Source organism: Anabas testudineus, chromosome 16 (genome assembly GCF_900324465.2).
Source record: "Anabas testudineus chromosome 16, fAnaTes1.2, whole genome shotgun sequence".
NCBI lineage: Eukaryota > Metazoa > Chordata > Actinopteri > Anabantiformes > Anabantidae > Anabas > Anabas testudineus.
Genome location: NC_046625.1, coordinates 7,243,888 through 7,257,657, shown reverse-complemented (window position 1 = coordinate 7,257,657; position 13,770 = coordinate 7,243,888). Strand labels below are relative to the sequence as shown.

The following is a 13,770-nucleotide window of genomic DNA, read 5'->3' as shown; positions in this document are numbered from 1 at the left end:
CAAATATGAAACTTAGTAAGCATCATGGCAATAAACGACCACTAATTAGACTTGTAATACTAAAGTTGCAACTCCAGGCATTCTTGGCAAAGTTCTGACACAGTCTGTCAGCACAATATAGTTTATGTGTGTTGTGAGTGCATTAGAAACAGAATCCATCTTATGTATGATTAATTATGCGCACCTAAATAATATACATACATATTTCTAGGCTGGTTGGAGACGAGCAAATTTATTTGGTTTTTGTATATTGATTTAACAAAGAAGGTGGATTTTGTAGATGGCCGAGCTAGATGTGCTTTATGCTAAGCTAACCCGTTGATGCTTTGTATTTACAATACAGATATAAAATTGCATCCATCTTCTTGTGTAGCTCTTGGCAGCGTGAATGACCAGTTTGAACAGATGCTGGCGACAAAGCATAAAACTCTACACAACATTGTTAAATTCTCTGTTCGTTGATTATTTCTTGTTGTCACACTAGATGCATGGAAAAACATGAGATAATTTGCCTAGAGTTTTTTTCTGCCACCCCCTCACACACACACACACACACACACACACACACAAAGCCACTGCTTTCCTCCCTCCCCTCTTCCCCAAGCCTGCCCTTTTTAGGCTCTTCCTCTTTTTTCCATCTGAAAGGGCGGATAGTGTGACAGCTTTTCCTGCTTCTTGTGGATTGGAGCCGGGAGAGAGAAAAACTCTTGTTACTCACTCCGTTTCCAACTTTGAGAGGAAGTTACCACCTCTTCCCTAGAATCTGTACACAGACGCACAGGCAGACACACACACACGCTCTTCAGGACTTGACCGCAGCAGCAACAGGGAATCCACAGAAACAGCCAGCCCTGTTTTTAATGCTATGTTGTATTAAAAATCTGGAGGGAAAAAAGATTTGCAGTTTGCCTGAATCTTGCTGTGTGGACTGAGCGGTTTGAGAGGAGTGTTGTTTTCTCATCACTGACCGGTGAGTTTGACAGTTTATTTCAGTGTATCTGCAGTACCATAGAAGCCCCAATAAACCACAGCATTTCTGACATCGTCCTTGTGCAATGGATGAACTTTTGCTGTAGTAGAGAGTCTACATGTTTAGCCGTTCCTGTGACTTTACTTTAGTTTGGCAGGATTGCTTTGACGTGTTTGAGCTGCATGAGCTATAAACGTTGATATGTAGTTTTCAGCAAAGCAGCTTTGGAAAGTTTTTACTTTCCATGTTAATCATGAGGTTTTTGTGTTAATGTTTATAATTCTGTAAACTGTGGTTAAATATGACAGAGAAGTCAATGGCTTTTGGTTACAACAGATTAACAGTAAGTAAACTTCTTAATAAAGCCCTGTCATACTTGATGTTGAGTTTTCATAACTGTGATTATCCAATTTTTATAGTGTTACTATGTGTTTGTTATTAATCTGAAACAAAACATCCATTTAAAAACCATCTATCTGTAAATTGTCTTTGCCCAGTGTTTTCCTGTTATACTGTATGTGTGTGTTTTTGTAAGAACTCAATGAACCAGTGCCAAAGAGGAGCTGATGCAGCACTAATAGAGGCAGGACAGGAGAACCAGGCTTTCCTGTGCAGCTGCACATCGATGGCTAACCTTGAGATGATTCGATACAGTAGAAGTCAAACAAAATAACCTGCGGCTTTTTATGTTTTTTGTGAAGCCAACGTCATACTGAGGGAGGAGAGACACTGGACACAGTGGAGGTTTTATAAATCGACACATGGTGCATATGGCTCTGTTTCATTTTCAGCTGTTCTCCTTTTTTTTAAAAACACATGCACAGAAACATTCTAGCACAACAGCAGTCTACCTTATGCTTCAGCTCCCACAGCCCTTTCTTAGTCTGCTGGACGTTTGTGGTTAACACTTCTTATCAGAGAGAAACCGAGGTGAGGGAGGTGGAGGCTGGACTGGGCTGGGTTGCTCTCAGGGGTCTCCTTTAGTTTACACAATCAGAGCGCACAGGCAGCACTTCATCTGTGCCTCCTCCAGTCAATCAGATAACCTTCCATAGGAGGAGTGTGAATGATTCGTTAAGTAACCTCTTCAAGGCTTTATGGTTGGGAAGAGCTGACTTCTGCATGACCCCTCTGAGCTATTCATGCCAACAGACTTTCCTTTTTCCAAAACCCCACTGCCTCGCGTATCAGCCAGCCTGTCTTATCTGGCCTAAGGAGGGCTGTTAACTTATTCTATTTACCCAGATGTCATAGGTCACACTCTGATTTAAAGTGATTGTCTAAATTCTCAGAGGACCAATCTGTTTTCAGAGTAGAGGCAGACCGTTTCAATCAACACAAAGTCAAGATGAACCTCATCAACAGAATGTGTTTAAAAGTGGCAAAAAATAAACACAACTGCTTGAAAGAAAAAGGGGGAAGAACCGAATTGAAATGATGAATAAAAAGCACCTCTGTAAAACCAGAAACCAGGTCCTGAAGCACTTTGCACTGTGCATGACCCCTCTGAGCTACACTGATGTCAGATTGAGACGGTTTACAAATGAGCATTGTTCTATTTCTGCCTGTGTCCACAACATAGTCCCACTGAATCTTCTTCCAGTTACCTGTTTGGAGCAGTTCTTTAATTTCCAGCTTCTTATTTAGTGTCTGGCTCAGGAAGAGAAAATTAAAATATATGTGATCATGGATCATTGCTGACTGCAGTTTTAATAACAGGGTAACTTCAGGAGTTTAATGTGTCTCTTATGTACCAGTGGTACTTAGACTTACAAAAGAACTAAAGAGCTGTTGGACACGTTTTGTAGTATAAAAAGTAAAACATTATTATATGTATTATATGTTTCTGCTGAGATACACTCCCTTTTTCAAACTCTTCCACCCTAATTAGACTCAATATTTGTTTTATAGTTTGACCTGCCCACTTTTGTAGACCACCACGTGATGATAAGATATTCAAATATGAATGGTGACAAATGATTAAATGTTATGTTTTGGCGAATAGAGCTCCAACCCTACTAATCCTACCAACATTAGGTAACCAATAGGATATTTTAGAGTCACTCACTCAACAGGATGAATGACGTGTCTCAAAAACTGTGTTTAGTAAAGCTTCCATCAACCACTGACGTCTTACAGGGATCAGGGTTTATTGGTTGCTAGAAAGACCTTTACTGGTTCAGACACTCCCAGGCAGCTGTTTGACATGCTAAGTCCATAGGTTTTCCTAAGCTCCTGTCTTCAAGACACATACACAGAAACACACATGCAAAGAGGGGCACACACGGCGACACAATAATCAGCACCAAATGCCGCACAAACAAACATTTATATGATGATGATTTCTTGCGCTTTAAGATCAGTGCCGTTGACAAAACACAGAGATCTCATTTCCTTTTTTCTGGCTGTATTCTTGGAACAAAATTTATCCAATTCGCTACCACCGACAAGCAAACATCTGTCACAAAACATTTCATTCTTTAGACACTGCTCCAAAATAACAAAGCATTATTATTACGTAGAGCGTGAGTGTTCAAGTGTGATTACTGGTTTAGATATTTCTGCGTGGTGTAAATGTTTGACTTATGTTCACTTACTCATCACTGTTGTAAAAATACGATGTCACTATGGGTCAACACACTCCATGACATATAATACTGCTACTGATGGTTTATAATTGCTCCTGGTCAGTAGTAGTGGTCGAGTAGAAGCCACGGATTCAAGAGGCCCCTAGGATGTCTGAAACCATACAGCCACTCTTCACGTTCTTTGCACAGACTTATTCCCTGACAGAACATTTTTAAACCTCCTACATTTCTTAAAGCTGCACCATGTGTAGACCGAATGCTACAGACCCAATCATGGAAAGGGGAAACACGTGTTTTCTGTCACAGAGCAATCCATAGAGTTCATGTAATGGATACAGTTGCTGGATGGTATCCCAGATCAATGAAGAACGTGAGCTCATGGGTCTATTTCGGGAGGTCGGGGATTTTATCTAACCCCCCCTCTGATTTAAGAACGTTCAACGTACAGTACCTGTCACCACACAGATGCATACTGTACTCACATGCAGTAGTAAACCCTGTCAGCAAGCACGCTACAGCTGTACAGCTTCCTACTGCCATGAACTCTGATTGATTTGCTTGATTGGTGTGGGGATAGTATTAGTATGGAGATGGTGCATCTCCTCCTGGTTTACGTAGTAAAGCATTCAGATTCTGCCTCACATCAGGAACACATCTGGCTGCTATTAACCACTTGCCCTAACCCCCAGCTACCTCCTGTATCTCTATTACCCTCCCATTACCTGCCATAGCCCGCAAAATATGCTCCTCACAGGACAAGCAGTACCCTGTGGCTTACTCTGTATGATACACACAGATTCTTTTGGGAAAGCTGGCGTCATGTTGGCATGTCACAGCTAAAGTCCAATAATAACTGCCCAACAATGCCTGACTGATGTGATTCTGTGTTTATTGCTGAAAAGGTTTTTGTCCTTCAAAGCAAAGCTGTTGTTCATTGAGTGTACGTCAAATAAAGTACATGCCCAAAGCCAAATACATCAACACATGGGAAAAACAAAGCTTTCTTTCAGCTCTATATCAAGAACTAATACATACTCCAGACGTTTGGACATGACTGAGTTGTCTAAAGGAACAGAAATGTCAGCATTTAAATGCTGCACAACCAACATGCGTTTAGATCTTAATTTATTTCCAGTTAAGACCCACTCAAGAGGAAACTTAATAGAAGCTGGGGACGTTCTGATTTTGCATTTAGTGCAGCTGTTTATCTCTGCAACTGGCAGAACAACGTAGTTCAGATTAGGGTGAAATATGATGTAGAATGTGTTTATTTTTACCTACAGAGAGTATTAGATGCAAGGAAATAATTTATTGTCTGCGTCTTTTGAACTCTTAAACTAAAAGCCAGTACAGTACATCTTGTGGTGTCTCTGATGTACTTTTTTGGACAGTCTAAAAGTGATGAAAAGCTTCTGTAAGGTGCTGACAAAGCAATCGTTTCAATGTAGTCACTTACTTGGCCTGGACCTTGTACATCATCATCAAAGTTTGCTCAGTTATCATTTAAATGTAGATGTTTAAACTAGTCTAAGCACCTTGAGAGGATGTCTCATTCATCATGGCTTTAGACATTGGAAACAGCAGTTGATAATTTGCTCTCAAGGCCCTCTCAGTTGCTTTTTTTGGAGCATTCAGCAGTATCACACAGTCTTAGATGTGCACAGAATCATCAAGTGTTTCAACATCTTTCTTCCATGCTGTGTCTAAGGTCAAGAACTGCCCTCAGCTTATTTGTGTATTTGAACTGGCAGAGTTTATAACCTTTTTTTACCTAAGAGCCACGTGGAGTGCAGGTGGCATTGGATTTAATGTCTGCACTATAGCTGAAAGAAATCTTAAGCACATCTTCTAAAGGAGCAGACATCACATTCTCTCCCTACCTTGAAGAAGTCTACCTTCACCTCACCATGTCTTTAAGTGGACCCACTGCTGGATTCTTGTTCTGGCCTGTCTCAACATATTTAACAACACCATATTCTCAGTGACATACTGTATCTCATGAACTGTAAAAGTATTTGCAAACACTTTCTGACCTCGGTGTGTTCAGGGTCAACCTCACCTTGTGCTCCACGTCTCTGTCCTGATGGTAACCACATGCCTGTCCTGTTTCCAAATGCAACAACCTCCCTCTCATTTAAATACTCTGGCAGGCCTTAACAAGAGGGAAGCACAGCTTGAAACTGAAGATCTTCATGTGAAGAGTGAGAAGAAATGCACTTGGTTCCTCCACAAGTGTCTATTCCAACTGTTCTAGATGTGAAGAAATCTTGCGGGGGCCTTTCTCGTGAAATTGGCTGCACCCCGAGGACCTTTGGACTCACTGGACCTGAATGCTTTTACAGACACTGTAAATAGAGATCTCGGTTTGGACAATGTTTCTATTTACCAAGTGGAAAGTGATGGCCCGCACCTCTGCTGTTTCGGGGAGAGCTTGAGGTTCCATTATGTTTGAAGACTTGGAGACCGTTTTCTGGCTTGATTACAAGTGTGTGATGAATGGCTCGTAGAGGCATCCAGCAGATATTCTTGTGATACAGTTTCAGATACCTTGGCAGTTTTGAAGGTAGCTGTTAACCTTTCATGAGCTACTGAGAGAATTTCTTCATGAGTCAAAGATCAACTGAGCCAAGACTCAGTGTATTTATTTAAGGGGACCATGCAGACTTACAGAATGTGCTCTGCAAGCTGAAAATAGTGAATAAATCACCCACACTGGTGTGTTTGATGCTCTGCATCATTAAGTCTTGGCTGACTTTTTACAGTTGCAGCCACAGAGTCAAAGCTGAAGCTATTTAATGAATACAGAAGCAAAGATACCATGTAAAATGCAAAATGAATCAAGTATCAAGTAATCAATTTAAACTTGGCAGCTTCAATAGAGAGAGCATGTGCATCCATTGTTGACAAATAGAAAAATGTGACAATTGGAAATCTGACTAATTTCATGGCCAGTAATTGTTGCACCTATGGAGACACTAGAGGCAATATTTCAATGTACAATATTTCTTTCCTTCTACAGTTTGCTGTGTGCCATTACAATAAGAATGTAACACCAACATGCTCCCTTGTGTAATCTGACCTTTTAATCTCATGCTTGTAAATCTAATTGCTTGACTCCCTGCCTAAATTCTCCTGAATGGTTATGACTTTGATTTCCTCATCGTGGAAGAGGAGTATTGTGGTTGGAAGGCTTATGAAAGTATTATTGACGACGCATCTGAGGAAAAGTGCTTCTATTCTGTGACAAACCTTTGCTTTAGAGGTCTGCTTTTGTTAGGAGGCAGCTGATAAATCAAAGTTGGCAACAGTGCAGAGCAGACAGCTCTGTCATTCTGTCTTGTACTGTACTTATCTTAGACAATAGCGATGATGCTGAAGGAAGGGTTTGACCTGGATACTGGCCCTGCGGAAAGAGACAAACCTTGTGGGAAGGAAGGGCCACTGTGGTTATCTCCAGTTGGACGACAACAAGAATATCACACTACATGATAATTTGGAGATTTTTCTTTTCTCCCACCTCAACCAAAGCAAACAATGCTAAGGCAGAAATAGTATTTGACCTTTTCCCAGGTCAAAACAGCATGCCACACTGTGTTTATACTGGCTTCAGTCATGCACACACATTTTCTGGCATGATCTTGCATAAATAACTCACTGCTGACAGACAGGTTTTTGAAGGAATTAGCTGAGCTAAACTGAAGTCGCTTCCCACACAGTTACAGTACATACATGTCAGGATAGTTAAGTGATTATTTAATAGTCAGCAGCATGCAAAGAACTTAGGAAGGATATGAGTACAGGAAGGAGCAAACGATAAGCTAACAGAGTCAAAGAATAGCACCAGCTATTAATGTCACATCAGCTCAAACAGCATAAAGTCACGTACTGCAACAGTTTTTAGCAGAGGACTGGAAATTTTTATTAGAGCTGGTTATCTATAGTTTCACAAATTTAATTTTAGATGATTACGATTTTTATTTGTAACCAAATAATGAAAGATCAACTGAAAGGTTGCGTTTAAACCCATAGCTATTACCAGACCTAGGTAATAGCTATGGGTTTCCCAGATTTCTTCTGGGAAACTCCTGCTTTCTCCCACAGTCCAAGAACATGCATGGTTTGGGTTAATCGGTGACTCTGGACTGTCATAGCCTGGCGACCTGTGCAGGTTCTATCCTGCCTCTCGCTCAGTGACAGCTGGGGTAGGCTCTTGCAACCATTTAGGCAGTTAAGATATGAACAGATGGATGGATGGGTGGAAGTTTGGATGAATGGATGGATGCATTTTATCACAGTAACTCTTTCTTTTTCCTTTTCTTTCTTACTTTTTGTTACTCTCTCTATTTGATGTTTACAATTGGATTACACATCCTGGTCTTAAGCATCACTTAGAGTTTTAGTTTCTTTTTTAAATTGTCTTGGGGACCAATATTTGATTATGTGTGGAGCCATAATATGAGCTGTTATTTTCAATCATAATATTTACTAGGCAGTTTGTAATGTGACTAAAGTTGGGATAAAACATGGTTTGACAAAATTAAAATTAAATTATATATCAAATCACCAATGCATGACTTGTTATGATTAATTACTCATTTTCAGGGATGTGGGGAAGGGCAACATCTGCAATAGAAAAGCAAATTGGGTCACTTGGGGAAATGACTGAAAACTGAGTCATGGGATAGTACATAGCAGGGCTACAGAGGGTCTGTTAATAATTTCCTCCTTTGGGTAAAACAAAAACACAACAAAACAACAGGGCAGGATAATTAGTGTTTAGATTGGCTTTAAAGAGCTATCCAGTTGTCATCAACCACCAGTAACACATGCCTGAGTCCTGATGAATCTCAGGTTTGCTGCATTCCAGTGTGAGAAGAAGCCAGTTCCTGTACTGTAGTTGTCCAATAATTAGCTTTGACCTTGGCCTGAAGACCAGCTATAGTCATTTGAGACGTTTGCTTTATTACCTTTGAGACAAAAGCAAAATATCTCATTGAAGGCCCATGTTCCTCCGCTTGGCTTGGATAATGATGAATAGATTGCATTAGTAGGGGGGGATTAGACTCTGCAGCAGGGAGGAGATGCACTTGTTGATAATTGAAAAGAAAGGAAGGAAGCTCAACAGGAAGACAGTGCGTAGGTCCATCCCTACAGTGCAGAGCCGAAACAAAAGGCCCATCGTCCCGCTCCTGTGGAGACCAAGGGGGTGGCCTGGAAAGCATGTTGCCATAGTGACTGCTCTGTCACTGAGCCCCTGAGCGCTGTCTCAGTTAGGCGCTGTGTGTACATAGGATCAGCCAAGAGTCAGCAAGATCACATCTGCCTGGGAAAGCACAGAGGCTCCACTAAACCAACTGCAGCTGGCAGAGGAGCATTACCCTGAAGAGGGCTATAAGTTAACAAGCTTCACAGCACAGCAGTTTTCACAGCCCTCAATCCCCTACCTGGCATGTAAAGCAGTGACCCCCTAGCAAGTTGCAGGGCTTTTACTGCATAAGGAAAAGTGATGCTAGTGCTCTTGTTGTAGGATTTTAGATGGATTATGGTGGTTTGATATGCTAAAATGTTTAAAAGTCACCGTCAGTGTTTGAATTCCCACTTTTTGTGTAAAAATAAATTAAATATAATGACTTTGCAGCTATTGGGCATGTTTCTCACATTTTCCAAAACAGGACAGTGATATCACACTAACTATGTTTAGTTTCAGTTCCTACACAGACCAAATCAAAGTAGAACAAGACAGTTGGTGATATTGCATGTCAACCAGAGAGTACCAATGTTGTTCAGACTATAACTGGAAATTTTGGTAAATCTGGTTTTGACATAATGAATACCCAAACAAAAAACAAACCAGAATATACTGGTTTCTTAGCAGGAACAATAATACTTGAATCTAAATTTGACTATAAACATAATGTCGGCTTTGTTATTCATACTCCCTCAACGTTCCTGTGCTTTTTCAGTCTCTGTGCATTTTGTCCTGTGTGGGTTCAACACAGCAGAGTTAAACCACAGAAAACTGAAAAACCAGCCTCTGGTCTCTTGCTGGACTGTGTATCCTGCAATAGGCCTGTCATTGTTTGCATTGCAGACGCCTCAATGAGGTTGGATCTAATGTAGCTTGACGTCCGTATGTGTGTGTGTTTGCTCTTGTCTCAGGGTGGCCAAATGAACTGTTTAGCCTGAGGACCAAAGATCACAAGCTCTGATCCAATAGCAAGAGAGAGAACAAGAGAGGAGTGTGATAATTTTGCGTTCATTCTCTAACTATGAGCTGGGACTGAGGACGTGCTCCAAAGTTGTATTTTGTGGTAAGTTTGAAACTCTACCTGTACTCCACTTTCTGTCTACTTTGATTTTTACAGGAGAATTTTTGTTCTGTTTTAAAGTTAATTAGTAACCGGACTGCATATGGTTTACACATGCTTGACTTTCACTTTTCACTGCCAGCTGCTTTAACAAATGAGCATAAAATGCTGCATAAAACATTGAGGTATTCACATCATCATAGAGATCAGTCGCTGAGGGTTTCTGCAACATGTGGTTCATGCAATTAAAAGGCATGTGATCGGTGTGTAGGCATGGTGACATGGGGTTCAACTTAGAGAAGACAGCAGGTTAAAGTAGGATGGCTCCAAAGTCCGTCATCATTTCACATGAGCATGAGTGTTTTTTCCACAGGCGGTTACAACACAAAGCATGTGTTCAAACAGGAATGGAAGTAAACTTAGCTGGAAGGATTAAAGGCACCTTCTTTTATTCTGAAGTGACCTCTCTGCTGTTTGCCGTCAACACTCTTATGTGTCTCGTGGTGTCATGATGTCATCGGGCTACAGAGATGGAAACAAAATGGCAAAGTGGTGGAGAAAAGCCAGAGTCAGCAGGAAAAGGCTGCAGGGTGGAGGAGGAGGGGAGCGGGCGAAGGTTAATGGAGGAAATGCAAAAAGACCCAGCAGCACAACATGACCCCAGTTTGGTGTTCCATGCAGGCAAATCCAAAACATGTTTCTTTTTAGACTGAGATGTGAGCTTGCTTCTCCTGAAATGTTGCAAGTGAGAAGGTAATTGACGGTAACATTAAGGACTGCATGCAGATAATTGCTGAAAACAAAAAGCAGACTGCAAAAGTGATTGAACATGAACTCGCTTTGTATCCAATCAGATGCTCTTCCACAGGTTTTTCTTAAAGAAACACTTCCCTGGAAGTGTTATGAGTCATCAGTGCACATAGGAAAGGTTAACAATACAATAGAACTCCTTGGAGTGACAGGATGCCACAACCACAGACAGCTTGAATGTCAGGGACACAATGTCCAAACAATGCAAATAAGTCAACAATATACTGGCATTTTCCTGTTTCACTATCTGACCTGCAAGTCTCATCAGGCAGGAACGAGTCCTTTGTGGCTGCTTGGAAAATTGACTCTTGACCTCATTTATAGAGGGCTTTCATGGTTCAGAGGGAATGGCAAAGGCAGGCTGCCATATGCCAAATGCATTATGATGATCCCATATAAAGGAAGTGCTTAAAGAGGACACAGATGAGCTGTTGTTTGACACTTGGGGGCCTCCTACCACCCACCCTGAGGCATATGAAATGCTGTGGTCTGTGGGTTTGACATCCTGGCGCTACACTGAATAATACTGAAAGAAGACCATTTGGGAAATTTTCCAAAGACTTCGAGCACCTAAAGAGTATTATAAGTATGTCTAGCTGTATTATATGTCAAATTCAGACTTCCTACAGTGTGCAAAATGTTTGTTTTTCAGGTGTGAAGAAAACAAAGTCAAGACCACCATGGATGTAAAGAAAAAAGAAATGGACCTCCTGAGCAACAGTATAGCTGCATATGCACATATTAAAGGTAAGTCACATTGTCCAGCTCAGCACAAATCCTACACAATGTGGAAACATAATTAATCATATAACAACTTTGATGTCTTTTCTTTAGCAAACCCCGAGAGTTTCGGCCTTTACTTTGTTCTTGGAGTGTGTTTCGGCCTGGTGCTGACCCTCTGCCTCCTGGTCATCCGCATCTCTTGCAAGCCGCGGACCAACATCGCCCCCTCCACGCCGGAAAAAAAGCAGTTAAAAGACATCAGCGAGGAAGAAGAGGAGAGTGAGGATGATGAAGATGAAGAACAGGTTGAAATAGAGCCCCCTGTAACACTACCCAGCACAGAAATCCCAGTTGGCAATCACACCAGCCAATCAGATGGGACGCTGAGCGTGAACGTATTTACTTCAGCTGAAGAGCTGGAACGGGCACAACGGCTGGAGGAGCGGGAACGGATCATACGTGAGATTTGGAGAAATGGCCAGCCTGACATCCTGGGGACAGGAACAGGAACTATTGGAAGAGTGCATTACTACTAAGAGGCAAAAGGGTGAGCTCTGTAAAAGACAACCATGGACCTCTGAGTGGACCCGGTGTCCCTGATGCCTACAAGACTAGAGAGCCTGTGCTAGATACAGAGCGATGGAAACAGGACAAATAATGTGTCACACTTGATTTACTTAGCTCTGGCAGAGCTGGACTATGTGATATTGCACTTCTTATGTCATTTTCAACTGACTACACAAAGCTAAACCAAGAGGTGACTTAAAGACTGGTTATGGAAAAGATGCAGCGTGAATGTGGGAGCTTATGGAAACTTGAAGTGTCTGTCTGCTCAGATGTATGGTGTCTAATGACAAAAATGCACACACAACAAGCTTTATGTAGCCCATGTAATAAGCAAAATCTTAAAGCATATATGAAAACAATGTATGTACTGTATGTTGCAACAAGTATTTGTTTGCAGGGAAGACATTTTTCTTCAAGACTGGTGCATTTGCAAGGAGAGCAGTGACAGGACTCAGGAGCCCAATCTAAAAGGATTTATATTGTTTGAACGAGAAAATATCCATCAATGTTACACATACAGAAAAAAGAAACTACTAAGAGTGTTTTAATTTATGAGCACATTACATCCATGTCTGTGTTTCAGGGATAATCCCACAGAAGGAAATTACAGAATTAAAGTATTAGGTAAAATTATTTTCTGTTGTTTGCCTTCATAACACTTCAGTGTCAGATAAATATTGGTCTACAACAGAGCTCTTGCACTCTGTAGCTTTGGGCCATGGATTTATAATGAAGACAACAACCAAAGAAAGGAGAAAACCTGCATTTTGCCAGTAAAACTAATGGAAGGGCCTTTTTTTTTAGTCATTTGCTATTTCTGCTCAGCGTCTCTCGTGTGTGCCTTAGATGGTCAAAGAAATACTGTTTTCTAATAAAATGTCTGAGAACTCCCAAACAGGCCTCTTGTGACTCTGTCTTTGTGCAAATGAGCTTTTTTTCCTCCATGAAGGGAAATGAAGCAGCTCGGTATCAAGCGCACCCTTTCAGTGTAAGGCGGTCCATTTAATCTGACAACACCTGTTCCCTCTGTTTGCTGCTCGTCTCTTTTTTCCAGACAAGCTAAAATTTAAACCGTGTTACTTAAAGGCTGTTTTATGGATAAAACAATGTAGAATTCGTCTCAGCTTTGCTGGTCCACACCGGTTTTACCCGTTTTACTCCAGCTGGTCATGTCACCTGCGCCATTTCTAACCGGAAGTCAAGAGTTTTCTTCACCTGCTGTTCACAACGTGGCGCCACATCAACAAGCTAAGTACAAACTGTTTTATTCTAAATGTAAATGTAAATGATAATATGGTAAACTTTGCAAACCATCAGGATTAACAATGACTTTGGCATTTACCTCCAAACACCACTTAAAGTGACCCTGCTCTCTTTTTGATGTATCCTGGAGCACGCTGGCTGCATGTTTTTGCTCTTTTTCTGATGGTTTTTGTTTGATTCAATGAATATTTGTATTGGTATTAATTGCAAATAACTGTGAAGATATGTTTTGTGCTTGCATGACCTATGATGCGTTCATATATTCTGTTTTAACTGCAGTATTAAAGCATGAATGTGGTTTTATGGGCTGATTTAGTGTTGCTGATTTTCTAGTGGCTCGCTGCAGATGATATTGTACTTTGGCTTCATGATTGTGATCACTCCTCATTAATGTAATTGCTTTACTAGTTTTATTCTGACACATTATATTAAGCTAAGTTACTGTATTTATCAGTATCCATCACTTGCTTCGCTGCTGTTCTTTTACAGTACATACTGCTGCTGCCTCTGTGGTTACTTATTTCTAACCATGTACTCTTCT

At 41.0% G+C, this 13,770-nt stretch overlaps 1 protein-coding gene across 3 annotated transcripts; it reads left to right on the top strand.

The window, feature by feature from the left end:
- Positions 1-686: 686 nt before the first annotated feature.
- eva1ba (eva-1 homolog Ba (C. elegans)) lies at positions 687-12,861 on the top strand. 3 transcript variants are annotated; one of them, XM_026371945.1, is made up of 4 exons: positions 688-970; positions 9,718-9,869; positions 11,329-11,423; positions 11,511-12,861. In XM_026371945.1, exons 3-4 carry the CDS (start codon positions 11,357-11,359, stop codon positions 11,933-11,935), a joined length of 492 nt encoding a protein of 163 aa, XP_026227730.1. In that variant the 5' UTR covers positions 688-970; positions 9,718-9,869; positions 11,329-11,356; the 3' UTR covers positions 11,936-12,861. The 3 variants fall into 3 exon arrangements, with proteins under 3 accessions (XP_026227732.1, XP_026227730.1, XP_026227731.1); XM_026371946.1 differs by lacking the exon at positions 688-970 and adding an exon at positions 3,025-6,043; XM_026371947.1 differs by lacking the exon at positions 9,718-9,869 and having other exon boundaries at positions 687-970.
- Positions 12,862-13,770: the final 909 nt, after the last annotated feature.

Coding starts and splice junctions, on each gene's coding strand:
- eva1ba (XM_026371947.1), top strand. CDS start 11,357: ATGGATGTAAAGAAAAAAGAAATGGACCTCCTGAGCAACAGTATAGCT. Junction 11,424..11,510: donor TGCATATGCACATATTAAAG/GTAAGTCACATT, acceptor TCTTTTCTTTAG/CAAACCCCGAGAGTTTCGGC.